Source organism: Photinus pyralis, unplaced genomic scaffold, assembly GCF_008802855.1.
Source record: "Photinus pyralis isolate 1611_PpyrPB1 unplaced genomic scaffold, Ppyr1.3 Ppyr1.4_LG4, whole genome shotgun sequence".
Classification (NCBI taxonomy): Eukaryota; Metazoa; Arthropoda; class Insecta; order Coleoptera; family Lampyridae; genus Photinus; species Photinus pyralis.
Genome location: NW_022170511.1, coordinates 34624073 through 34651887, shown reverse-complemented (window position 1 = coordinate 34651887; position 27815 = coordinate 34624073). Strand labels below are relative to the sequence as shown.

General features: G+C 35.8%; 3 protein-coding genes across 11 annotated transcripts; 1 reads left to right on the top strand and 2 right to left on the bottom strand.

The window, feature by feature from the left end:
- Positions 1–727: 727 nt before the first annotated feature.
- LOC116170002 (choline/ethanolaminephosphotransferase 1) lies at positions 728–27177 on the top strand. 9 transcript variants are annotated; one of them, XM_031486248.1, is made up of 8 exons: positions 728–1161; positions 1208–1448; positions 1498–1656; positions 4844–4975; positions 7636–7794; positions 7840–7965; positions 8010–8154; positions 24595–24767. In XM_031486248.1, the coding sequence occupies exons 1-8, from the start codon at positions 950–952 to the stop codon at positions 24624–24626; spliced, it is 1206 nt and encodes a 401-aa protein (XP_031342108.1). In that variant the 5' UTR covers positions 728–949; the 3' UTR covers positions 24627–24767. The 9 variants fall into 9 exon arrangements, with proteins under 9 accessions (XP_031342108.1, XP_031342109.1, XP_031342106.1 ...); XM_031486249.1 differs by lacking the exon at positions 24595–24767 and adding an exon at positions 9686–10667; XM_031486246.1 differs by lacking the exon at positions 24595–24767 and adding an exon at positions 8683–8928.
- LOC116170003 (equilibrative nucleoside transporter 1) lies at positions 10501–13407 on the bottom strand. The gene is made up of 9 exons (XM_031486251.1): positions 13292–13407; positions 12853–13229; positions 12642–12802; positions 12502–12596; positions 12401–12451; positions 11192–11641; positions 11059–11144; positions 10817–11013; positions 10501–10686 (listed from the first exon to the last, which is right to left on the bottom strand). The coding sequence occupies exons 2-9, from the start codon at positions 13078–13080 to the stop codon at positions 10575–10577; spliced, it is 1380 nt and encodes a 459-aa protein (XP_031342111.1). The 5' UTR covers positions 13081–13229; positions 13292–13407; the 3' UTR covers positions 10501–10574.
- On the bottom strand, positions 14629–17604 carry LOC116170004 (kelch domain-containing protein 3-like). The gene is made up of 6 exons (XM_031486252.1): positions 17449–17604; positions 16764–17392; positions 15433–15651; positions 15191–15386; positions 14975–15142; positions 14629–14925 (listed from the first exon to the last, which is right to left on the bottom strand). Exons 2-6 carry the CDS (start codon positions 17275–17277, stop codon positions 14856–14858), a joined length of 1167 nt encoding a protein of 388 aa, XP_031342112.1. The 5' UTR covers positions 17278–17392; positions 17449–17604; the 3' UTR covers positions 14629–14855.
- Positions 27178–27815: the final 638 nt, after the last annotated feature.

Here is a 27815-nt window from a genome sequence, read left to right as displayed (position 1 = left end):
ATGTACAAGCACAGTGCTTAATTATAGGCTTGCTCCGTAAATACATACTGAATTGGTAATTGCAAGCACTTTCTGTGAGTGCATTACGCAGCTCTACTTTTGCATTGCAAATATACCAGTACAAAAAGTATTGTATATATCACTGGACCGAGGGGTAAATTATTCGCTTCGCTTCAGTCGGGAAAGAATCTTTCACACGCGGGATTAGATAGGGATTTGGTTACAAACTGCGTTTACTTTCTAGAGTAAAATTAGAGAATTGTCCTGAATGTTGGAGCACCCTGTATAAATGTTCACAATTCTTAAGATGTAATGTCAAGTAAAAGTAAAGGCGTACAGCGTAGATTTTATTGAGGCAAATTAAATCAATTGCGTAACAGAAATCAATTTGTTTTGTAAACTATGCCAAAAAAGTTCTGTTCAGGGTCTGTCACCTTGAAAGTGTCCGCATTTTATCGCAGTTACATAATTGTGAAGTATGACAATCGGTTCAATCTGCTTGAAGGCAAATCGAATGTTAATTGTAACTGTTTTTAATTTAGTACTATGATTATCTTCGGTTGCTGTCCTTGAACTTTTTCTTCGAAGTTAACTGTATAAAATGTTCCCAAACGTTAAGTTGGCAATAAAGTTCGTCAGATAACAAAGACAACTTTATGTAGTTCTCGTGTTATAAACAGAGATGCACAGCAACATCCGTTGCCCTTACGTCATCGCCTCATGGGGACGTCATTCTGTCCCCCAGGTTCAAGTATGGAATGATTTTTACGTAGTGGGAAAAATGACGAAATGATTTATTCTTGTGGTCTGTGGAATGTTTACATTTGGTTGACTAAAAATTTTTAAATTCCACGCAATCGGCTTTAAATTTTTAATAAAACATCACGTTATTTTTATCTTGAAAATTTTACGAATAGTTTTGCTAAATGTGTGGTTAGGGTGAAAGAAAATGCAATTGTATAAACAGAAATTACTTTCCAACGCGCAATTAAAACGTTTAAGCGAACACAGATACTCATGCTCCAGTAGCAGTTTATTGGACATAGTTCTACAACCTTATTGGACTTGGCTCGTCGAAAAGCTACCCATCTGGTTGGCACCTAACCTCATTACTATAGTCGGTTTATTCATAAATGTGATTACTACGCTTATATTAGTTTGGTACGTAGTGACTTTGTGGGACTCGCCTTTAGGTTTTCATTTGTAGGTACGCACCTGATGCTAAAACCGAAGCGCCAAGATGGACATGCTTGCTATGTGCTGTAGGTCTATTTGTGTATCAAAGCTTAGACGCCATCGATGGCAAGCAGGCACGAAGGACGAACACAGCAACACCCCTCGGTGAACTGTTCGATCACGGCTGTGATTCAATATCGACAGTTTTCGTCGCGTTATCCACATGTATATCGATTCAATTAGGTCACTATCCTCACTGGATGTTTTTTCAAGTGAGTGTCGCCGATAACCAAATAAAATGTTTCTTATATCGATTTGTAGTGTTTTTGCGCAATGACGCTTTTTTATTGTGCACATTGGCAAACTTACGTGTCCGGTACGTTACGTTTTGGAAGAATCGATGTTACTGAGGCACAAATAACTATTATATTAATACAGTTAGTTTCGACTATTTTCGGACCTAACATTTGGTCCACTAAAGTAAGTAGTTATGAAAATAAAACATTCCGTAAGTAAATGCCACATAAATATTTCAAGTTTCAAACTTGGTAATGGCAAAGTTGTAAAAGTTCCGCTTGTAGGGACAGGGTAATAGAATACTACTGCACAGACACTGTGCTTCGTAAGGAGCGACTAAACAACTGCATCATTTACAAATTAATTGATTGCGGAATTTCAGTATAATGTCTTCTGATTATTGAACCTATTTATTCATTCATGGAACGTATAATTTAAGTTATTGAACGCTAAACATACTGTATACCACATTTTGGTAGTAAAGGCAGGCCTACTGCCATTATAAGTTCTGTTAGTTGGTTACTGTTAGACATACTTACCAATAATTTAATATGTGCCGCTATCTTGGAAAATGGCGTCCAATTAAATTTTTTAAGTGGCCAGCACTTTTATACAGGGTGTTAATAACAAGTCGTTACACCCGAAAACCGCAGTTAGAACACATTAAAACAACTGTTCTTAGTTTCAATTATTGATTTGGTGCCCTGGTTCGAAGTTATTGGCGTTCTTTTGTTTTTCGATTAATCTTCATAACTCTATTTGAAGGACAATTGAAAAAAAATTAAACATTTTTATAACTTAGCTCAGCTCTCTAAAACATTTGTATTTGCAATTATTTGTGAAAAATAAGACGTGAATGAGACTGGTGTTGACAATATTCAAATAACTGTGTAGCAATTCGCAACACTTAGGCTTAGACTGTTCAAAATTTGACTTGATTTTGTTCTCAAATTATTGCTCCTTTCTGTGAAACAGATTGACACATGACAGTTTTATTAGTGATAACCTCTGTAATACACAGTCTATTATTTTAATAATTACCCATACCAATTTGGAGTTCGTTTATCATACCCTCGGCACAAACGCAACCGGTACAGTTGAAATATCGAATTGTAGCCTTGTTGCACTTTTAAGATTTTAATTTCAACTTCAGTAGTGATAAATGGAGACATCAAATTTGCAGATTATGCAACATTAGCTTCTCTACACAGTATGTTTATAGTTCAACAATTTACAGATTAGGTATATGTGGATGGAGTCAACAAAAAAAACAATATTCTTCTGCAGTGTGTGATTTCTACTGTCTACAAACTTTGCCATAACCATGCATTATGTATTGTGTGTATATTTTGATTTAGTTATACAATATTCCATTATCACCCTCGATGTGAACCATAAACAAGAACGCTTGCATGTCAAGTTTCCAGCTGCCTGTACAATGAAAAAGTTGAATTCAATATTTTTTTTTTTTTTTTATTGCCTTTATTTTATAGTGGGCGGAGTGTTAGCTAATTAGCTATTCTCCCCACTCAACCCACTATACAATCACAAACAGCCATGCCTTACCTGGGATTCGAACCCAGGACCCTTGTAGCCAGAGCTAGAGCTACTAACGTAAAACTCATCTGAGCTACGCAGGTTGGCGTTATTATTACGTGGCGTTATGTTATTACGAATCATTAAATGTTTTGTTACAGCTCTTTTTTATTGTGTTTACATGTCAAAATACGTATATCTAAGCGAGTTTGCCTTAGGAAATCTCATCATATAGTGGCTGTGGTACATTTATAATAATTTATTTGCATGTTACTAACAGAGGGTGCCAATTTGTAGATCTCACCCTCCAACCTGATTTTTCTAAATGGTTTCATTGGGAGCTGGTCATCTCTGTTAGCAGGAGGTAACCATATGAAAAGATTACCTACTTGACAGTATGTACGTTTAGAAAGTTGTGAGGTTTGCAAATTGGCATCGAATACCATAGTGTAAATAATATGATAGTGAGACAATCTTATAGAGAAAGAGCTAAACTGATTTAGAGATCAAGATTTAATTGTATTACTCGCTGCATTGCTACACCCTTGTGTGTTTCTGTGTATCTAATCAATTTATTTGAATTTGAGAGAAACGATTCTAAGGTTATACACAATGCTGTGTTGCCAACTTTAAAAACTAGTGTCTTCATTCATAAAATAATGATATCTGACTAGACATTTGTTTATATTTACTTGGTACTCTTTAACAGTATAATGCCATGGTCGCACAAATTTACATATAAAGAAAATTCCAATCTTTAAATTAACATTAATTTGGACTATAATTTTGAATATAGTCAACCTGTATTAAGGGTGACGTACAATTCATGAGAACCAATAGAGGTCGCCACTGACAAAAACCAAAGTAAAATTATATCGAACTTTCAGAACATTCGTGATTATTTCGGTCCGTACGTAAAAGAATTTCAGTTGCAATTCTTGATCGCACAAAACAAACTATGAAGATTAACTGCAGGAAATTTGCAAAATAAAAACGTTGATTATTAAAGGTAGGCACACCTGCAAGTGCACCTTCGAGATGTCGGAGTGTTGCCAGTATGATAGTGGCAGTTGTCATGATCTGATTGCATTAATTGATAGACCGCCAGAAACGAGAACATTTTCTGTTATTTTTTGGTAACATCTAAGCCAATTAAAAAACACTAAGAAGTAAATATTTTGTTTATTAATGTAGGGGGTTGTCTCATTATTTTATTTTTGACATTATACTAATAAATGATTGGTTTTCATAATTTTTTTGTATCTATATGTAGAATACTATTGTCATTATAATATTGTGGTAGGTTTTTAGTGAAATGTTTGTTTTGTGGTATTTCATACCGATCTCGACAATAATTTGTGGCGTTTGGGCGTTATCGAACAATCTGACGATCATCTTCACAGGAGGTATAGGAAAGAATGGGTCGACAGTTGCAGTAAGTGGTACCAAATCGCTACAGCATGGAATTTGGCAAATATATCTATAATAGAGAGAATCGCTGCTATTTGAGGTTTATTTGTGGTCACAGGTTTACTGGGACAAACTTGGGAGTGCATGTAGCCTTGTCAATGTCGATTTAATGATGATATTTTAAGGATGCTGTGTATTTGTGTTAACATGACCGAATATGTGTTTTTCTACAAAAATTTAAGTTGCATTGCGCAGAAAGTACAGGTTGGCGGGAGCAATTTGTTTTTTACTTTCTCTTCTAGGTTGTATTTTTGATTTCCATCCGAGGATTATTTTTGTTTTTTTTGTTTGTGGTTCTCACATTTGAACTACCCGAATTGAATTGCTACCAGCAGAATTTTAATTGTAAATGTTTTTATCCAAGATTCCCGGTTTGAATATGGAATTGAAGCTGTTACCTATAGCGGTGGCATGCGCGATGGCATTCCTTCTGGCGCAAGCTAATCTAGCCGTGATTTTCACAGGCGGAGTTGGCAAGAACGGATCGACGGTTGCTGTAAGATTGCTCCACGATCAACCTGTGATATTTATAATTCAACGAATATTGCCTATTTATTTCTCAAAGCGTCGTGTAGGCAGTTTTCGTTGAATTAATAGGTGTTTTTTATAGTTGTGTTGTTCTTTTCTTTTATAGTAGGCGCTTGGTGCTTCTTTCTGTGTGCATTGTGTGCTTCGTTTTAAATCACTTTGATGATCTTGCGAATAGTCAAAGTGATCTTTGCATGAATTTTTTTTAATCACTGTAAGAGAGACTTTCAAGCAAAAACATTTTTTTAATTTTTGCATGTACAAAACTTTTAGGAAATTTTAATTTCAAAAATTGGCGCCATTGCTTTGTGTTTTTAATGCATTTGGCAATTAAAATAGAGACTTTCACAGTTAATAATTATGAATTAACCATCTATATTTAAGTACAGGTCAGGGGGCCGATTCTAACTGATTTCAACGGTCGAAATAGAATTTCGACGGCGCCATGACACCAAATTTCTACTCTTAGGGTGTAATAGGAAGTTTTGCTAAGTTGGCTGTCTGATTTTGAACTATTTTAAACTTTATAAACAAAACCTTATGTTCGACCCTAACCCTACAGTAGGTACAATCGTACCTATTATTATTCCTCCATGAAGGAAATTAAAATGGTTTTTTGTTGGGATGTTTTGTAATACAATTTGGGATACGTAGGTAAAAGTAAAGCAAAACAAAGCCACGGATAAAAAATGTAAACAGTGTACCAAAACACAAAATTGAGGATAAAACCACGTGCGACTTTCCGAATAACAAAGGGCGCACTGTCGCTATCCCTTCTATTTCGACGTTGAAATCGTAATTTCAACCACTCTAGTCTAGTTGAATTTATTTTCAACGGTAGAGAAGTTATGACGTTTCAATGACGTATATTAGTAGTTCATGATAACACCGATAGATGGTTACGATCGCAATTTCGACGCAACTACTGAAATTTCAACCGTCGAAATCAGTTAGAATCGGCCCCCAGTAACATGTGGTGTACAGTGTGTCTATCTCTCTTGATTTGTGTAATATAAATTGGGAAGAAATTTAAAAAGAGCCATCCTGTGTTTTTACCATAATTCGAGGATGCTGAATCTGTATCAGTCGGATGCGCAGCTAAATTTCACCTCCTTGTCGCCCCAAATTCGGCAAAACAAAGTGGCGGCATCGAATGTTATCATATCTTACTACCTATGTAAGATAGAAAAAAGGTAAAAACTGTTTATTTTAGATATTTTTATGTAGAATCCAATGGCGTGATCAAAAATTTTTTGTTCACTTGTTTCTGAGATTTGGCCCAAGTTTTTTATTATTTTTTAATGCAACACCCTGTATCTCTTAACTCTTAACAAGATATGATGACGTTTCAAAAAGTGAAACTTTTCGATTTCACGCTGTATCTCAGAAACAAAAGTAGCTAGATTGATTCTATTTATCGTATTTAAAGTTTCACAAAAGAGGGACACAGAGTCGCGTAAACTGCAAGTCACTATCTATAAAAACAACAGATACCTTGCAGTCTCAACCACATAGGACACACTGTACATGGAAAACAAAATTGATCTTAATTAGACACATTGTAGCATTGTGATTCTGTATGGGCTTATTTTGAAATATTGCATGAACTCTATGATGTAATGTAAAAGCTCGAGCAATGAGGATTGGCTTCTTAGAGTTTTTTATTTATTTCATTTATAAATTGTGTACTGTTGTATTTAATACAAATATTGTGTATTTCAATACAACAGTTTGATTATTCTTTTCTATGTCTTCAATTTTACATGTGGACTGGTTTTCTGCGAAAGTTGCTCTACCAATCCCTACAAACTCTCTTTGTCATCATCTACTCACGATACACTTACAACGGTATGCTCTTGTGCGTTTCAATTATGTTGGACATATTTGGAAGAGTGGTGCCTTAGTACCACGAAACACTGAAGGATTAGACTTTCGAGAAATTGTAGGATTTGAGGAGAAAGGTCTTTCAACAGTTTATTGCGCTTAGACCCTTCAACTATACTTTTCCAAAATTGTTGTCTTGTTAGCTTAAAGTAACAACAGCCGTTATTATTTTGCTTACATCTGGAAAAACCTCATCTTACAGTTAAATTTAGCACTACTGACCTTGAGAAGGAGATTATCGATGGTAAGGTATCGAGTCATAGGTTCTAACTTGACGCAATGTCAATATATTATTAGGGTACCTATACCTTTTTTGGATTCAGAGACAGATTCGAGGTCGTTACGCTAAAAGTCGCACTTTTTCCATTTTTTTCCCTTTAATTTACTGAACCTCTTCCTAAACAAGCAAATGCAAGATGAGCATTTCATTTGTTACGACAGTACACAATTTTTAGCATGAAGCTCTCAGTATAGCTGGGGTATGGTAGCTTTGTAATTGTAGGAATACGTCTCAATTTGAGGCTAGGAATTAGTTTACATTGGTAACTGTCCAGATTTCGCATTTGTATCTATGTTTTGGTTTTGCAATAAATAATGTCAGCCGCGTCGAAAATCTGGATATGTTTAAAATACAACTGTGAAAGTCAATTCACTACATGAGCAATTTCAATGGAAATAAGATGAAAATGTTCTGCTTGAAGGTTTTGTAATACAATTTGGGATTACATCTACTTCCTCTCTTAGGGCACAAGCGTGTTATCGCCGATTATACCATTTGCTACCGTATTAGTTCCGGCAGTAACGATCTATTGTAAATCAATTCAAAACGTTTACGAACTGAATCCCGCCCTTTATATAATCGCTTTTGGTATGGTGGCGGCCAAAGTCACGAATCGACTTGTGGTACGTACATTAATTATGCTCTGGCAGAGTTAACTCGTCTTGCAGGTTGCGCATATGACAAAAAGTGAAATGGAATACATGGATTGGTCACTAATAGGTCCCGCCATGCTGTTCCTCAATCAGTATTTTAACACATATATCCCAGAATACATCGTACTGTGGTTATGCTTGGTAAGTCGCTTACAATATTACGTGTGATAATACTCTGTTTTTAGTTATGGGCTACTTTCGACTTAATACGTTACTGTACGCAAATTTGTAGCGAAATATGTGATCACTTACATATAGAGTTGTTTAGTATAACACGTGTCGGGCGAACCGCCGTGGCAGCTTCCAGTATGCCACCAACAGAAAAGAATGGTACGGCAGCTAGATCGATCAAAGCACGAAGTCGTAAATATTACTAAATACACTTTCCTTAGTTGTATCTCTGTTCATTGTCTAACATGTTGGGGGCCTCTGTATTAATTACATACACTACACGCGCACACGCCACCTCATTTGCATGTACAGTAGAAATTGTTTGTGCTTTGTAAATGCCAGTGCAAAAGTTTCTAGTATGGGAAATTTTTTGTTGTGCTTCCATTATACATTAACAAAGTTCCATTGTAAATACAGTGATACAAAAAAATGTCTAGTTTTTGGTTTCCTTCATAGTGGCAATAATTTTTGGTATTCACACTATGCTTTATTTATTCAAAGTGTTCCGGTGATTGTAACGGTAACATAGTGCCAAGACGATTTACTTTCTCATTAAGCCAATTTCTTTAAAATTCGTTAACATGTATTATGTTTACACTTTTGTATAAAATAAATACTGCCGTGTAGTCATTCATTTTTATTAAACATTTGTCCGACGACTTTTCTTAGTGTTGCAGTTGCTTTTAGGTTCAATCACTCACTCTGGACATGAAGATACACTTCCACTAATTGAGTATTGTAGCGATACTTAACACATGCTATGTAAATATTAAGTGTACTTATGATGCGTTCATATTATAATATTCACTGTATTGGAACCTGTTTTCTTCATACCAAATGGAAGATTTTCACCTCGAATAGATTAGTTAAAGAAGTAGGTACTTTAATGAATCATTGTAACAAGAAAAAATACAAATAAATGTTTGACTCTTACCCCTTCCGCTTTGTTCCGCCCTCTTTTTCTTTCTATAGTCATGGCTAAGCTACTTATAAGTCCATCCCATTGCTCTTGCTTGATATGTTTCTTCTACAATAGTATTGTTATTTCATTACATACCTAAACTATGCTCTTTAGCTCAATGTGTATTTGCAACTGTTGCCTTTTTCGAGTGGAATATTAACTACATTAATTTTAATTAAACGTAGTCTTGACTTAATTTTTTTAAGCAACCATTTGCATATTAAGATTGCTAAAAAAATGTATTTCACAAGGTCTTATTTTCTTACTTGTCTTCATTCGTTTGCAAAAAAGGAAATGGACACTTGTTTCCAGTAAACTCTTTCAAAATGGAACAATGATTGTGTTTTGAACTGTTTTAATGTGTCGACCAATACTAGCCATATGACGGTCACAGCGCGAAATTGTGTTCGCACAACAAAATTTGGAATTCCAACCCTTTTTTCCTTTCCAATGTGTGTTTTTAGAAAAGCCATAAAGATTAGGTACTAGATTACATGCACTTTTAGCTGCACCTTTGGAAAATGTGATAATACCCAGCTGAAATGGTGTTGGAAAATCGAAATTTGTGTTGGTGTGGGGATTAATGATATATGCATGTAAACATAAAAAGTAAGGAAAAGAAATAAAACTAATTATAGGTATCTGTTATTAACATAGTTCTGTCGTGAGATCTATTTTGTAGTTCTACAGTACCTTTTTTAATTTACTAATGATGCAACCGAATTGTAGATTGGCTCCAAAAACGAATTTAAATGAAGGAATAGGTGAGTCATGATATCAAGTAGTGGGAAAAGTCACATTCCGGCACAGTTTTTGTTGTGTTGGAAGGAACTCAATTTGTGGTAGGTAAATGATTTTCACCATCAGTCAAGCGGCAATGCCGTTCCACCCATGTAAAGTCGGGAAAGAATACTCTACTGCAGCGGGCACTGCGTGTTGTAAAAGGCGCCACCCCAAATTAATTATAATTCTTCTAGGTCTGGTTGTGACTTTTATTCGCAACCATTTTGAAAACTGGAACCACAAAGTATTTTAAGCTTTTTATCAATGCTGATCGAGGGTGTGCCGGATTTAAATTTCTTTAATGTCTGTTTTTTACCACCCGCGTGTTGGTACACATATTCAACATAAAAGGGCAGAATCGTGCATGTGCTAGCCACGGCAAATTTCTTTAATTTACACTGGTAGGCCCTACCAAGTGGTACTAAAATCACTAGGACATTCATATATCACACATAGATTCTAAGTTTTTATTAGCAGCATCTTGCCCCCAAGATAGATAACTCGTCCCTCGTTCGGGGTTTATAGCCTACAGTTGATTGTCACGGTATTGAGTGTTGTAACTCATTTGGTTACAGTTTTTTGCCACCCTCATGTCGTCTCTTCAAGGCGAAAATGTTCACAAACAAGTTAGTACACTTGGAAAATTCTGTCGGTACTTAGGTTGGGCCTGTTTGTTTCTCAATTGTTAGCGCTCATGCACATTTTTATATGCCCTAGAATGTGTGGGAAATTATCTGAACTCGTAAATATGTAAATCTTTATAATAGTTTTCATTTAATTAAAAAAAAATAACTGCACATTTATTTACTTAGGTATATAACAAAGTTCTAGGAAGTTACACCAGTTTTACAAAAATTATACTCAGTCCAGAACCAACTGTAAGTCCAAGTCCTAAAAATATAGCGACCATTGATGAGGCAATTTCCTTCTCGTGATGTTTGACAACTCTAAAAATGTTTCTTAAATAGTCTCGATATTTTAGATCATTCGTACGACATAGAATTAGCTTTATTCTGAAGTACAGAATTTCCATAAGCTTGATCGATATGGTATGAATGGTATAAAATTCAATCATACCTTGGCGCACACATCAATGCTAAATTTCCCAAATATCCATTTGTAATTGAAAATAGCACCATAATAATAATATAGTGATAGTCATGATTAAAAATCACCGGCAAATTGTGTCGGGGTTGTACATTGCACAGCAAAAAGAGTGGAATAAACACTGCACGCATCAGGCATAACACCAAAAGATGTGAACCTTTCTTAGGCTGCAAATATTACATTATCGACTGTTAACTATGCACCCACCGTACCCAGTGAATTAAACCCGCTAAAATTCGTCCAGTATAATCGCAACAATTCATCAACAGGTACGTAACGACAGGTACGAAATAAGTATCTGTAAGTTTAAAGGTGAGCCTAATCGGTTAGGGTTTACTTTCTTACCGTTCCACGTCTTTCCCTTTATCTCGGACTCGATAAGGACGGCAACTCCGGGATACACTGAGAGTGTGATAAAGAAAACCGAAAAGACAGAAGCGGCATATTTCCAAATTTTCTTTAAAATCGCCTTGTGGTCTATGAGTTGCGGCCTGAGTAGGTCGGCCGAAAATTCGTGCAGATCCGCCCCCATCTTGGTCGCGATGTGGTATTTAAAATATACAGCTTTTGATAATATAATGTAGAAAATTATGGAAATGACAATTACAACGTTCCCGACCATGTAATAGATCAAACCACTGAAGATTGACGATGCGCCGATTGATAACGCCATAATTTGTACAAGAGCTGTAAATATCGCCCCGAGTGCTTGTCCCCCGAACACAGCCGTGATATACTTTGGTGAGAATTTGCCGACTATTCCAAAGAGACTTCCCGATAGTATGGCACTCGCAACTTAAAAAATGGATTCAAATAGGTGTACAAGTTGGAGATGGGCACTAGCTAAAGTTAGTTACACTTGCAGTAGTTTTTGTCAATGTAAGAATTATTCTGTTATTTTTCATATGTGAATAATGAAACAATGCATTTCAAGATCTCTTCTTTTTAAGATTTGAAAAAATTGTTCACGGATGTGGCGTTATTTAAGGTACCTACTGCAATGCGTTTCTATGGGGCTAGTGGCAATTGGCACTTTGAAAGTTTATTACCACGAAATTAGTGAGCTATATTTCAAAAATTGCATGTAAGACCGCACATATGTTGCCTTACAAGTGTCAAGATGCTCCAAATTTACGAATTTGATGTAGATGTGTTACATACAAGACAAGGAACTTGGGATGTACATCTAGTACCAGTACAATTATATATTATCTGATTTCTACCTCTTCCTATAACTCAGTAGTTATTTTCAGTTCCTCAGTTATGTTAACTGAAGGATTGATTGAAGAAATTTGATTGGTCAAAATTCAAACATCATCCAATCAAGTTTCATACTTATATCAGACAACTGAACTGAGCTTGAACTATCGTGGTACAATCGACTTTGAGTAGTTCAGCTATGGAAAGGATCATTATTCATTAAGATAGACAGTGACCATACATTCTAGTCACTGTACAATGATCTGAATGCCATCTACAATTTAAATGTAATGCTAAATAGTAGTAACTGATCACTTATAGCTGTATAACTTGCCCATCTCTGGCACAACTTACCATTTAAGAGCACAACAGTTACTAAAGTAATGGCGAAAAATTCGGTTTGCCCTAGACAGCAAAGATGCATGATCAATTACCAAAGTCGTACCTATACTTACAGTCGTCGGTATCAACTTTAACGAAGACTGTTGTTATCACAAGTAAAATTAACATTACAATCAGTGAGCCAATCATACGTGTATTTAATGAAACCCTGCAACAATGCCATTGAATTCAATTGAAAAAACAAACCACCTACCGTTTGTTGAGTGCAGTGTTGACTATAAGAAAAATTACACATGGCACATTTGATGCAATGCTGAGGTAGGATGTAAAGCTGGCTTGTAAGGGTGTCCGTTTCGGCGGCGGACTAAAAAAATTAAGTTGACTTTTGGGATCACGAAATTTGTACATCCAATACTTGAAATTAGGAATTTAACATTTCAACATTTAAAACGGGTTCTACATACATCATTTGCAGTTATAAAAAAATTCCACGGCAGTAATGTCGTCATTCCTAAAAGGTAAAAAATGAAGAAAACAATATTGTATTTGTCTCTCGGCTCTTGAGGCTTGAATAAGGGCTCGTCGTCCTTAACTGCGACGATTCGATCGTCATTTATGTTGGGAATGTGCACCTCTTCGTCAGTATCGGAACTAATGGGGTCGAGCAGCGGTCTAATGTTTGCCGTCTCCATTGTCAGGTTGTTCAGCTAACACTAACGGATGTTAGTAACGAAGAACTTTGCTCCTTTAGTTACAAAATACATGGGGGTGCCTATGTTACCGAGTACTAGTTTAGCATCCATTCCCATTGATTGGGGCAGTTGAACTTATGGTACCGCCACTGGAAATGATACAGATTATTAATACATGGATTTTTATTTATTATAAAAAAGATATACTGACGTAGAAGAAAGATAAGAAGATGATACATAATTTATTATAACATTTGTGTTAACTTTCCAACAATAACAAAAAGACTAGAGGATAGGTAGGCAACATAACGCACACATAAAAATGTATTGCCAAGCTCCATCTTTTGTAACTTGTACGTACTTCTGCTCTTCCAAATTGGAAATTGGTTTTTTCAAAATAAGGTTTTTTTATTTATCTCGAGTCTTATTACAGTTCAAAAAATCGTCGTTGATGACACTATTCTTTACTATTACATTGATATTAGTTACAATAACTTATGCCCAAAACACGATTCTTCTTGTACACAATTGGTACAAAAAGGACCAAACTCGATTGCCACAACTTAAAGTTATACATGTTTTTAACAAAAAATCTCGTCTTTTTGAAACGATACCATCTTCGCTGGCAAATTCAGGAAACGTACTAATGAAGAGTCATGTAATACAAGTTCAAGTACAGTACTTCGGTCAGAGATAGTGGATCTGAATTCTGATTGAGGCAAATCCAGAATATGCTCTAATTCGACGTGCAAAGTCAAAGAAGTTACGAGGTTTCTTTTAAACATTTCGCCCCAACAGGAGACAGTTCTACAGATATTTCCAAAATGTCTCCATATAAAACCTAAATAAAACATGGAATATCTACGCGAAATTCGCACAAGTTTTCCAGGAGATACACAGGTTCTATCCGCAACGTTTCCAAAATTGTTAAAGGCTTTCACTGTCCGTGTTTGTATGAGATGAACCTTTTATCTACTGTTCAAACGCAAGACTTATTTTTTAGTTTATTATACCTATGTGGAGGCGTACATGATCTTCAAGTTGGTATTTCCCAAAACTTTACTTCATTTCATCTTCTTCAAAAACCTTCGCATTTTCTATCTTCCTTTGTGTGCAAAAATTTGAGAAGTGCAGGCCTCTATAACCTCCATAAAATATTTATTATATTAAATAATGTTCACATTATTAACCACTTTGAACAAATGCCGAGAAAGCCTACTTTACAAGTGGAAAAAAGGTTAATAATCATGTCATCAGACGCTAGTAGTGAAAAAAAATTCTTATCCGCTGGTTTAAAAAAGATGCTCTTTTTACTTTTAAGTCTACACACGGGGGTGCGGCGGAATTTTAGGGCGCCCTCATAGCTCAGAGCCCTTGAGGATGTGACCCCCTTTCCCCTTCAGTCTTACTGAAAACTGAGTAAAGTAAAAGATGAGAGAACATAGGTATTTTATGTGAAAATTTCAATCTGTAGGTACTGTATAACAATCAATGAATTCATAAATCACTTCATTACTTACTTATAAGGAAACGCATTGAAACTATTGCTCTCCTAATTGAATATGGTATAATTCACTTAGAATTAACATTACAAGATACATATTTTAATTATATAATAATAATAAGGATACAATCTTTCAGTACTTAAACAATAATTCCAAGTACCATTTGCAAAACAAAATTTGAACACACTGTATGCAAATTGAACATTTTGCTGAAGTACCCTTTAAAATGAAGCAAAAGCATAGAATCAACTTCGAACTCCCCTTCTTGCATCATCCTGTAGAATTATTCGGTCGATTAATAACAATCTTATTAGGTACCAACATATTTTCAACTTCAGTCCTAAAAATAATCAATAGGTTGACGACATTATCGCAAAGGGCATACTCACTTAAGACTCAGCGGTAAAATGGAAAAATCTAATTTATAGTCGTGCACCGCCGAAATACACAACGTTTTCAAACTCGGTTTGAAATCTAGAATGTACATGTCACTGTGATCCGTTAGTTTCTCTTCGACAGTATGCAACCGTGCATGCGTCCGTGGTGTCGGTTTTGGGCTGTAACATCGGACGTTGAGATTGTGACAGTCGAAATGCCGATCTCACCTTGTCCCGCCGAAAAGAAACACCCTGTCGCTGACGACAATGCATGCTTGTCTTCGTCTGCTGCACGGGCCGTTACCTTGCGGTTTAATTAATGTCCATTCGGAAGTGATGGGATCGTATTCGAATAGATCATTGTAATGTTGCAGTTTCAGTGCGTTATAGCCGCCGAAGATATACATTTTGCCGTTATATACAACTGCAAATATGCGATTATTGCTGGGTAGCTAAAGATGTAGACATACAAGCTGAGTGGCTACGTCGGCCTATAGGTTGAGTGCCTGTGGTATGTGGCTTACACCAGGTATGTGTCTGAAGATCCAGGTACCACAATTCATTGCAGTACACCTCCTTTTCGCGCAAGTGCAAGCTGTGATGCAATTCTGTTCCTCGACCTCCAAATATGTACATTCGATCGTTTATGCAGGCTGCGGAGTGGAAGTCTCTCACTGCGGGTTCCAGACCTAAAAAGATAAATATTGTGCAAGGTTTACTAAATTTCGTAAATTTAGATTAAAAAATTGCTCACCTGTTGAGCAACCGCTTTTTTTTGGCCTTTATTTTTGAGTGGTTTCAGCCAAGGCTGCTCTACCAACCCAACCCACTACAGTTTGTATAATGCATCTTTGAACGGCAACAAAAGCCGATCGCTATGAGATGAAATCAATGCAGAAACAGAACACTGCGTCCTTGTCGGCGTCTTAGATCATACGCGATCCATTATACCAACTGTATATACATTTACAAATATCCATTCCTGAACCCAGATTTGAACCAGGGACCCTTAGTACCGCAATCAAGCTTCAACTCAACTGTGCCACACAGGCCGGCTTTGGAAATGAAATGTCTAATTTACACGTGGGAAATTTGATTGGTTTATTAAATTTTCACTTGATTTTAAATTTTTGCTGAACTACCTAGTAGATTTGAAGTTGAGAGCGACTGTATCAAGGTCACAAGAAAGCACACACATTTTTTTGATACGAAGACATCTGGTACTTCAATGTTCAATGATGAAAAAAACATCTTTTTGCCCAATAAAGGGAAAATTTGGGATTAGGCGTTTGTAACAAAACAGCTTTGGTAAAGATTAATGTTAAAGGCAATGGTATAATTAGATCTAAGTGGGTTGTAAGTTTTTTTACTCATCTCCTAGATTATGTATATACAATGATGAGAGAGAGATAATTTGATATTAATGACGCAACATTTTGCAAATTCGACAACTCAAAAACCCTCCATAGGACCACAGGGTGAACCCTAGGATCGGATCTCATAGAGGAGAAAAATATCAAAGATGTTGGAAATAGCTATAAAGTAGTCTCGGCGATAGTGAAGTGGGTACTCTACAATTTTGAACGTAAAATGCCAAAAATACTAGCTAATCTAACTAGAAAACTAACATCTATTTTTGATCAAACCCGGCTTGAAGGGCCAATATTTACTAAATCACATGAACCATACATGTTGCTAAATTTAAATTAAAAAAAACTCACCTGTCCCTGGATATCACAATTTTACACATTCTTTTACTACTCAAAATCTAACATATGGTTTTGACAAATAAAGCAATTACCTGTACTATGAACGTATTTCCAACACATCGTATGCAAATTGAGTATGTGAACCGATCGCGCAAATGTATCGGATTCCTCTTCAAATCCGCCAAAAATGTACATGTAATGTCTCCACACACACGCTGTATGCCCGTCACGTGCCGGTGGTATGGCCCCCGTCGTTTCTGGAGCCGTCCAGCAGTGATACCTCGTGTCCAAACAGAACAGCTCCCCACAAGATTCGTGATCATTGCGGCCACCCCAGATATAAATTTTATCCTGATACACGACCGCGGTATGCCCGTACCTTTTATAAGGAACAATGTCGTCATTTTCAAAGTAGGGCAAGTCGCTCACTGGATGTTTGGTCCACCGGAATGTTGTAGTATTTAAAATGTGCACGTCGATCGAGGTGTACTCGTTGGAACTTTCACCAGTGCAATAACCTCCAAACGTGTAGATTTTGTGATCGACTGTAACCGCCGCATGATTTACTCGTTTCGGGCCCCCTTCGATGTGTGCTATCCACTTCATGTTTTTTTCTCACTGGTTAAATTTCGAATGAGCTTTGCATTATGAAAGGTACCTGTGCTCTAGTTGTCATTCACTGCATCACTGGGAATATCTAAATCTTTTTTAAATGATCTTCCTGAAAGTTGTTTTAAGTGTTTCAAGGTTTAAAATGTAAGTTACAATAATTATTACGTTTTGTTGTTTTGGCAGAGAGTCAAGGTTGAATTTACATCCGGTCCAAGCTCTTAAAGCTGAGGATCTGCATTACACCATCTGTGTATCTAATCGCCCTGTATATTGTACAATGTGGTTCTCACACCACACCCTTTCACAAATCTGAGCTGCGTTCAGGCATCTTTATAGAGAAAATTAAAATACTATATAGATAAAAAAAATACCCCTGGGAAAATAAATTGCATTGTTTTTCAAATCTATTTACTACCGCTTTAAAATAGATTATTTATTTGCACAGGTGCACATTATTGCTGAAAAGATCAATACTGAGATTTCGTGCTTTGTACAAACAGCATCAGCAGCTGCCACTCATTAATTCAATCTTGAAATCATATTTTCCCCTGGAGACCTGTTACCTATTTCCGTTTCTCCGAAAAACAATGGAATTTCCTTGTAGGTATGCGTACCTGAGTAACAATTAACAGTTAAACTTATATATATATACATGGTACATAGGCATCTGTTAATTGTTAATTCATTTTTCTGTGAAGTTTTGCGAATGCATCGATAGTCCACAAAAAACCAAAGAAAAATAAATTATACAGCTCCCCATGACGTCAGATGAAACTACGTCAGTCCGCTACAAAATCTATTTTTTGGCTTTTCCATACATTTACCCAAACGAGGAATTACTTGGTTTTGCAGTAAATGCATCGTCATTCTTATAATTGTTATGACCAAAGGGCTGTTTGTTAGTAGTTGGTCGAATTTGCTCATCAGATTATAACTGCTCCACACTTTATTTCTTGAACCAATAATTTATTATTAATGGGACTACTGTAGGTATACATTTAGGAAATTAAACCAACATTTTGATCTCTCTTCTGGAGAGCATCTGTTCTCAAATGCATGCATTTGGTGCATTTGAGAACATTTAGTCATCGACGCAAGTACATTTCACGAAAAATAAGCTTTCGGACACAACTACTGCTCTTCACTGAAAGAATGAGAAGAACATGATAGTAATTATTTATCCCTTTAAGGTCAGCCGTCGGCGTCATCAAATCCAGAATAGCTGGCCATACACAGAGAGGTTGATTGCCGGTTTAGAATAGCGCAGTTCAAACGTACAGATTTGTTTGTATACGTCTTTCGCTATAAAAACCGGTGCACGTCATTGATTTATGAATCAATTTCAGACAAGTTTTCTATAGATTTCGCACACTTGTTTTTTTTTGTACATGTTGCAGTGTTGCAGCATATGTCTAAAATTGATACACAAATCAATGACGTGCAACGGTTTCTATAGCGAAAGACGTATAAGTTAGTGGGTAAGCGCACGCGCTAGATTTAACAAGTACAGAATTGTGCGTCAGTGACGCATCAAACTGACAGATTTATCTGTCGCAGTTCAAACCGGCGGATCAGCCTCTCTGTGAATGTTTATCGAAAATTTCATTTTCATTACATTTTTCATTTTTTACCCCAATGCAATACCTTCCTTATTAACGAGCGGGTGGTAAAAACGGATCAAATGCATGGTATAGATGGCTACAATAGACAACCAACTATACACGAATTTGTTAATGATAATGATAATTTGTGTCTGCTATGGAAACAGTAACTTGTTAGCCTTTATTTTTATTATTAGCATCAAATTGCGATTCTTTAACACAATATAGCAAAAACAAAGCAGAATGGGTGGTGATTTTTAACGTCCTTGGTGGTAACAGTTAAATACATACAACTCCAGTTTATCGCGTGTAATGTTGGTTGCCTACAGCCATCTTATTCGTGTCCATATCATTGATTACTCAACAACATAATCAATGCTCATATGTATACATTTAAGAAAAATTCCCTGTGTAATACACATACAGTGGTTGTTGTTTAAACCTTTGAATTAGAATAATAAAGTCTGAAAAGTGTTATTAGACAAAGGGGTGTGACACGAATATATGGGTACTGTGTGTTGCCTACCCAATTCCATAAATGCATACCGCTAAACCCAAATTTTTATCGATCATTGTTCCCGTTTAAATCGAGGAATCGGATGTGGGCTGCCGATGCCGACCACGTGGACAACATTTTTTATTGTCCGGTTTTTTATCTGCGGTACTAGAATGATAAGTCTAATCACATTTAAGGGCCATTATTGAGGCAAATGTGATAAAGTTATTTGTAAATCTTAACCGGTTTCTTGAATTATCAGTTGAACTTCAGTATAGGCACCTGTTTGTTTCATTACAAATAATTTGTCACATATATCACATCCTTCATATCTCTAACCTCCTACGTCTATGGTAAAAGATTAATGTGGACATAATGATATGACGCATTAAAAGTAAATAGGAAGTGTGTCTTATCACATTGCACCTTTTATCGCACGTGAATGTAAGTGGAACAAAAATTCGAAAGATACTGTACATTATGGTTTTGAAAATTGTTGGTAGGGTTGGCTTTGTCACACCTGTTAACCTTATCTCCAAATTGCAAATGGCGATATAAACAATGTAAATTTTTTAATTTAAGGAAAGGTAAGCAAAAACATAGAGAATTAACGTTAAAATAACGCTTAGAGAATGAATATTAATCCATTTATAATTGCAGATTAACGTAAAGGAGACAATAATGTGCGACGAAACTCCTTTGAGACCACTAACAGTAACTACCTATTAACAAAAATATGTTGTATAGTGCTGCATGGCTTTTTATTTCGTTCTTTTCTAAAATAGTGCGAGGTGGTGACTGCAAGTTCAATGCTTCTGCGAAAATGCACCGATTTTGATAGCACGTTGCGGTGTCATTTGATTGAGGGTTGTGGAATGTTGACCTGTGCAACCTTTGAATATCTCTATATCAACATGTTTCGATTTGACTCCTATTGGTGTAATTACCCTCGGTGGAAAGAGGGGGATTTATAACATTATAAGTGATTGGGCTGCGAGTTTCGGTTTAAAACTGTTTAACGACAGTGTGCACATTTTAATTATGACTATTCATTATGGGACCCTTAATCAAGACGTGCATGTAAGTGTGCTTTTTTTTCGTTTGAACGAAGCGGAGACTAAAGATATGTAAATTTCCGAATTTTTGTTATTGTGATAAGGATAATCAGAATTTTGTAATTGCGTTAACACATATCAGAATGTGTGGAATTTTACCAACATGATACATTTATTTAACGGACAGTCAATTGTTAATGCATGCCTACTTTGTGTCAGCCAGTCGGTAAGGTCACTGAAATTTATAGTTTATATAATTGATGGAAATTTACATAACCAGTTATTTATCACCAGCACTGGGCCCTGGTGATTATACGACCTTGTAGGTTTTTTATTAGCAATTCTTGTTTAATGTGTTGTCAATGTTGTGACTAACTGCAATAGTATCTGCCCAGTATGATATTTATGGGTGTCAAGAGTATATATTATACATGTTTTTATAGCCACACGAATTTTTATTGTGGGCAGAACATCAATTTTAATTATAACAGTCTGGCAGAGCTTTTGTGCACGTGATTGAAGTTTGTGTAAATTCTTGAAGTTACACAGAGAAGTTTTATGAACCCTGATTGAAGTCCCTTACATTTCAGAGTAGAATTCTTTCTTTCTTATCTAGTCTAAGTCAACACTTACTATGTCCCCAACTTGCAACTAAGTAGCATAATCATAAATAAAAAATGTTTTTCCAAACCCTCCTGAAATTAATAAAGCCCCTCTACAAAGATTAATTGGTTTTTTGTTAAGACTTTTTCCAAATGTACCAAGAGTAAACATTTGTTGCTTAGGAGGTAGGTAGTTGATGTTGATACTATCCTTCAATTGTTTTTTACATTTATAGGCGTCAAGAGTATAAAATTTACAGGTTGTAATCTATTTTATAGCCGATGAATTTCTCTTGTAAGCAGTAGATCAGAGCAACAATTTTTCATTGCTAAACTGACCATTAAATTCACAATGGGAAGCCTTATGTAGATTTTTTGATGCCGCCTATTGAAGTTTTAATGGAATCATTAAGTGTTCGTGGTAGTCTGTATGGAGTCCTTTGTGTTTCTTTAAATTACACAATCAAATCTGTTACATTTCAAGAGTTAAATTGCATGTTTGCAATCTGAAATTGGCATTTTTACAATAAATCAATCAAATAATGTTTTGCTCAAGCCCCTCGAAGAAGATAAATAGAAATCTTTGCACACAAAAAAAAAACAAAAGTTGGAAACAGTTTGTTTAAACAGGATGGTGCAACCGAATACCTATCGAACAAATTTTTCAGGAAATTTTCCCGATAGGTGTTCTCACACGAGTAGGATGTTGGGCGAGGGTGCACCATCCTGTTGAATCCAAGAGAGTTGCCAACTTTTGTTTTTATGTGCCGCACATCGTTGTATTTGTAATAAAGAATGTGACTATACAGTATGTACTTTTTTGCAGCACAGTTGGTGATGATTTCTCCAAAACAAAACATTGTATGGAAAATTTTTCATAGGTGTCTTCTAGAGCTCTAGAGTTTCCACCCTGTATCTCAGAAACAAAAGTAGCTAGCTAGATTGATTCTGTTTGTGGTACTAAAACTTTCACAAAACAGTGGCAAAGGTGTGCGGAAGTCTCTATCTTTAAAAACAGCTACTGCATAATATAGGACACACTGTACATTTCCACCATAGAATTTCTGGATGAAGTTCCTTGGTCCTAATAATGCAAATTTTAAGAAATGCATGTTTTGTTTTAGTTACTAATTAAAATAAAACATAATTCTAAGTATGTGTAGCAACAAATGGTGGCCATTTTACCTCATACTGTACTGTGTGGCAACGAATTCATTTAAACAAAAAAACATTTTTGGTGCGTTAACTATCTTTATGTGACCTCTCGGAGATAGTACATGCTGAAAGTTGGACCTTTTTGCTTCCATTGTTGTTCGGTGTTTGTATTGGATACTTTTTTAAGATTCAGCGTTACGCCTAGTTGAGGGTACCTAATTTTTGCACTGGATTCTGTTGCAAATAAATCACTAACTGTTTCACAAATTTTATTTTTTATATGAAAATGAAGATGTCGTCTGCATAACGATAACCTTCCCTTATAGTGCAAGTAGTAACCACATTTTTTCCTTGAATGTCTTACATGTTAGGCAACTGAGAACGTTTTTTATATTCATATTTCATCATGTTTATTGTCTGATTATCTCAACGAGTTTTCCTGGAAGAATAAACATTTGTTTTCTTTTTTGCAACATTTTTTACTGTAAACGCTTTATCTGTACACAATTTCCTCTTTATTCAGCAAATTTCCAATCAAACCATGAAGAGCAATAGGTAAATCAGATGTAGGTGTAATATAGGCTTCAGGAGTCCTAAACTACCAATATATGGCGGACGGTGATTACTGTATTTTCATTGTTTTTGCACTACACGCCCAGGTTCTGTCCGGCTTTCTGATAGGTGGTATAGTTGTTTGTGGTCGTTTAAACTTTTTAGTTGCTTTCGAGATTGACTGATAGTCCCTAGATAGGAAAGTTATATATAGTTTGGAAATTGAATCTGTTACAATGTTCTATTCTTATTATTTCGTGTTCTATGCCATCTATTCCTTGCTCTTTGTTTTTCCGTTATGAGTTCTCTGATGTATAATGGGATAGTATAAGTTTGTTTAATTTCATCTGCCGGTACTTTATGGTTGAGTAGCCCTTTGGCGTTTCAAAGGCGTTTCTGCTTTTGGCGCAACGAGCAAAATTTGACAAGTAAAAAGTACAGAGTCTAGGTTGGACCCTTAAGGAACGCCTCGGGTCTCATTGAGCTTTTGTGATAAACATTGTATTTATACGTGTTATCAGAGTGTTAATTCGATTGTAAAATTTATTACGACTGCGTCAATGAGATGCTGAAATGATTGTCTATAAAATTACTGCGTTTAGCTAAATCAGTTGTATTTCAATAGTTTCTTTTCGATCATTAGAGGTGAAGGTGTAATCAATATAACTATAATAGAATTGTTAATGATGAGTGAAATTTGTGTTGAGGTAGGTTGTTGTTAATGTGATTGTGTTTATCTCCATTTCTCGCGTGTTGTCAAGCACCAATTGATGCTGTATTTCTCAAGTTGTTGATAATGCAATATACAAAATTACGTTATGCACCCAGCATCACTATCTTTAATTTACTTTTTGTATTTGCGAAATTTGGGATTGTTGACAAGTGTATTATGATTACAAACTGATAATACACTTGATAAGGAACACTTTTTGTTCATTTTTTTTTTTAAATAAATTTACTTAGTTGTACCATAATCACTGAACAGACACCACAAGGTAGGAGAATATGTGTTTTTTTACATTATTAATTCAATGCTTTCCTTATGTTTTTTGTGAATCCATTTCTGAATTTGCTATGGAGCCGGTCTATTCGTTTTTACTTTATGATTAACGAATGAACAATAGGAATCAAATAATATTTAAAAAGATCCTTAAGTAGTCTTGCCCAATGTTTGCAGTTTTTGAAATTGTTGTCTTAGACATATGTCTAAGATAAGGATGTCTATCATGGGGATCTCCGAAACCGTAGAAGACACAACAATGGCCAAAATAGGAAAAAGTTGCGCAATTAAACAGTTATTATCGTGCTTTAAAGAAAACCCCAAAATTCCGATTACTTCCAAAGATATGCCTGAAAAACCGAAATTGACAGATTTCGTTTTTATTTTTTCCTGATACCTACCATTATTTGAACAGATATTCTGACATATCTTTGGAAGTAATCTCAATTTTCTGGTTTTCTTTAAAGCTGATAGTAACTCTTCAATGGCGTATCTTTTTCTAATTTGACCATCGTCATATCTTCTATAGTTGCAGAGATCCCCATGATAGACATCCTTATCTTGGACATTGGTATATTAGGTTCAAAGTGAGATTAAGGTAAAAATCTTGTATATGATCTCTAGGTGAGGGGTATTTAAGGGTACTTAGTTGGGCTAGGTACTTTTATTTTTACACTTTGCATTAAAAAGAATTTAGTAAACATTGCATGTATCAAAGAAAAGGAAATGGTAATTTTGTATACAAATTCCTGGTCATCTACCATCCTAGATACAAAAACATTGTTTGTATGTGCGCCTACAACATTATTAACAATCAACAATATTATTAAATATTAATTTTCAATTGCAGAGCGTAAATTCCAATGGACATTCCACAAATAAAGTAAAGATGAAATCAGATGAAAAACGCCCTCTATTAGATAACGAATCGCAGAGCGATTCCACAGAGGTACAGAATGACGACACAGTTCTCGATCTGTCGAAGCCAATCAATACCGCCGGCTCGACGAAGGTTGCAGATTACAACCCAATTTTGAACAGGGACTTGGAGCATCCGACGTCGAACTTCGACACGATGATACATCTTCTGAAGGGAAATATCGGCACAGGAATTTTAGCCATGCCCGACGCATTCCGTAATTCAGGTTGGCTTGTCGGTATAATAGGTATATTGTTTATGGGAGCAATTTGTACGCATTGCATGCACATGCTGGTCGAATGCGCGCACGAGTTGTGTCGAAGGACTCAGTTGCCATTTTTGAGTTTTGCCGAAGTTGCGGAGCTCGCCTTTGAAACGGGTTCGGAGACTTCGAAGAAATACGCTAAAGTGGCTAAGTAAGTCCTAATGGAAAAGTTTCGGTGTAATATTGGTTTCATCCATTTTTAAAAATTTGCCAGTAGAATCAAACTGCTGTAACCGTTTCAGCTCCTTCTCACCCTTCTTTGTAATGCCTCCTTTCTTTGGTAGGTGATTAGACTTTGGTAGTAGATCAGTAGGATTTTTTATTTGTACCTCATATAGTTTCAGTAGCTTAATGAAAGGTTGTCACATTGGTTTACATGAATGTGTAGTCGCTCGCCATGAAGGGTGGGTTATGATTTTTAACCGTCGCCAAGTAATCCGATCTTAAACTGTGTTCCACGCCCCTATTTCAAAATACCGACGTGACGAATTCAGATAATAACTGTCATTAAGGGTTAATTTTTACTGATATATAGCAGTAGTTTGGATGCCGCCTAAGCTTAACTTCTGACACAGTAAGCCCTTTAATAAATTTTAAATTTAGTACAGACCATTAGCAGCAGGTTTTTGTTTAACGTTGGTGTTTATGGGCAAAAAATTGTTAACCATTTAATTGAAATAAGTACTATTTCATCCTTCACATCATCTATCATCATCCTCCCTTTCCGTCCACAGTTCCTTCCATCACGTCTCTTAGCAAAACTCCAATTTCTGTTTGTTTTGTTAATGGTATCCATGACCGATTTCCTTTCCTATTCTATTTTCATCCTTCATTATTTGTTGTCCATGGTTCACAACCTTATAACACTACTCCCAATGTGGATATAACCAGTTTTGCACAGAAACTCATCAATTATGCAGCTAGAACCTTTTGCATGGACCCTTTTTGCAGATCGGTGATTAACGTATTCGTGTGCGTAACCCAAATTGGTTTCTGCTGTGTTTACTTTGTATTCGTCGCCGCGAATCTACACGACATCGTTAAGCACTACTTTGTAGACATAAACGTGCATTGGTACCTGTTTATAATCCTATTTCCGATGGTCTTTATAAATTGGGTTAAGAATCTTAAATATCTCACACCGGTCTCATTATTTGCCGCCATTCTAACAGTGAGCGGGTTAATTATTACATTCGTTTACGTGCTGCAAGACTTGCCTAAAATTGAAACCATAAACGCAGTCTCGACATGGGTACAGTTACCGCTATTTTTCGGTACCGCAATTTATGCGTTCGAAGGAATTGGAATGGTAAATACCCTCAAAGAGTTTCCAAACACTAACTTAACCTTGCAGGTATTGCCTTTGGAGAATAACATGAAGACTCCCCAAGATTTCGGAGGGTGGACCGGGGTCCTTAACACCGGTATGGTTATTGTGGCCTGCCTCTATACTGCAGTCGGATTCTTCGGTTACTTAAAATATGGCGACATAGCGAAGTTGGGTAGTATTACCCTTTATTTGCCACCAGAAGAAATGTAAGTGACTTATCCTCGTTTCGCAGGTTTAATATTTTCTTACAGTTTGGCACAATCTGTTCGACTCATGATGGCGGTTGCAATATTTCTATCTTATTGTTTACAATTTTATGTTCCTTTCAATGTAATTTGGCCACCACTTCGAGGGAAACTACCAACTGAGAAGTGGCGGTACTATGGCGAATACGCGTGCCGAACTGTTCTAGTCATTATCACTTTCTTACTTGCAACTGCTATACCTAATATCGGTTCTGTTATATCGTTAGTGGGGGCAGTTAGTAGTTCAGCTTTAGCACTCATATTTCCACCTCTCATTGAAATTGTAACTTTTTATCCGAATAAATTAGGCAAAAATAATTGGATTTTGTGGAAGGATATATTTATAATGTTGTTCGGATTTGTCGGATTTTTGTTTGGATCTTATGTTAGTATATTGAATATAGTCTATCCCGAGGCATAGTGCAATTTATATTTGTAAGTAAATGTGATCTCGACAATAATTTCTAGTGACGATGGTTTTTAATGTGATGTTTTGACAAAGTCAGTATTTTATTTTTAATTTTTATAAATTTTATTAAGTTATTGTTTGCGATGTTTACATATCTTGTTAATAGCTTTTTAAAAAGTAACATATATTATATATACAACATATTTTATCACCGTTTATTTTTCTATATCTGTAGCAAAATACCAAATACATTGTATGCAATAAACTTGATTGTGTAACACCTTTGAGGTCCGTTGACCCAATCCAAAATCTATAAAAATGCGTATAATCAGAATTCGATATTAGCGGAAAATTTTAAGTTCACAAAGGTCATCGCGTTTCCAGTTTTTGATATCGCAACTCGGTTTGTTTGTTTTTTATTGGTGAGGTCATTTGATAATCTCATTTTTTCAACATCGACATCTAGACGTAGTGTCGCTTTCTTTGAATGTGTGATAATAATTAAGCAGGTCTTACTTAATTTTTATCTTTTGATAATGTCATTATTGCATAACAAATTAACAAATATGAGCGTGTGTTAGTATTACTGTAATTATTTAATCTCTCGAATATAAGTGCGTACAAAATTTACCAACGGCAATCTAACAAATCTGCGTTCTTACTTTATGTTTACTTAAAAAGTATATGGTGATTAAGTGGATCATGGTCAATATAGATCTCTTTTGGTGTTGCCTGCTTTGATCTTACTTGTTATGTTAATTTAGCATTGATTCTATGTGACCTTTTGTCTATTGTTGAGTCTATTTTTTATCTTGAAAAAGTACAACTTCGTGCAACTGACTTTGTACCTTGCTTCCAGACCTTTTTACATACTTAGGCACCTACCTACGTATTTGCAAAGGT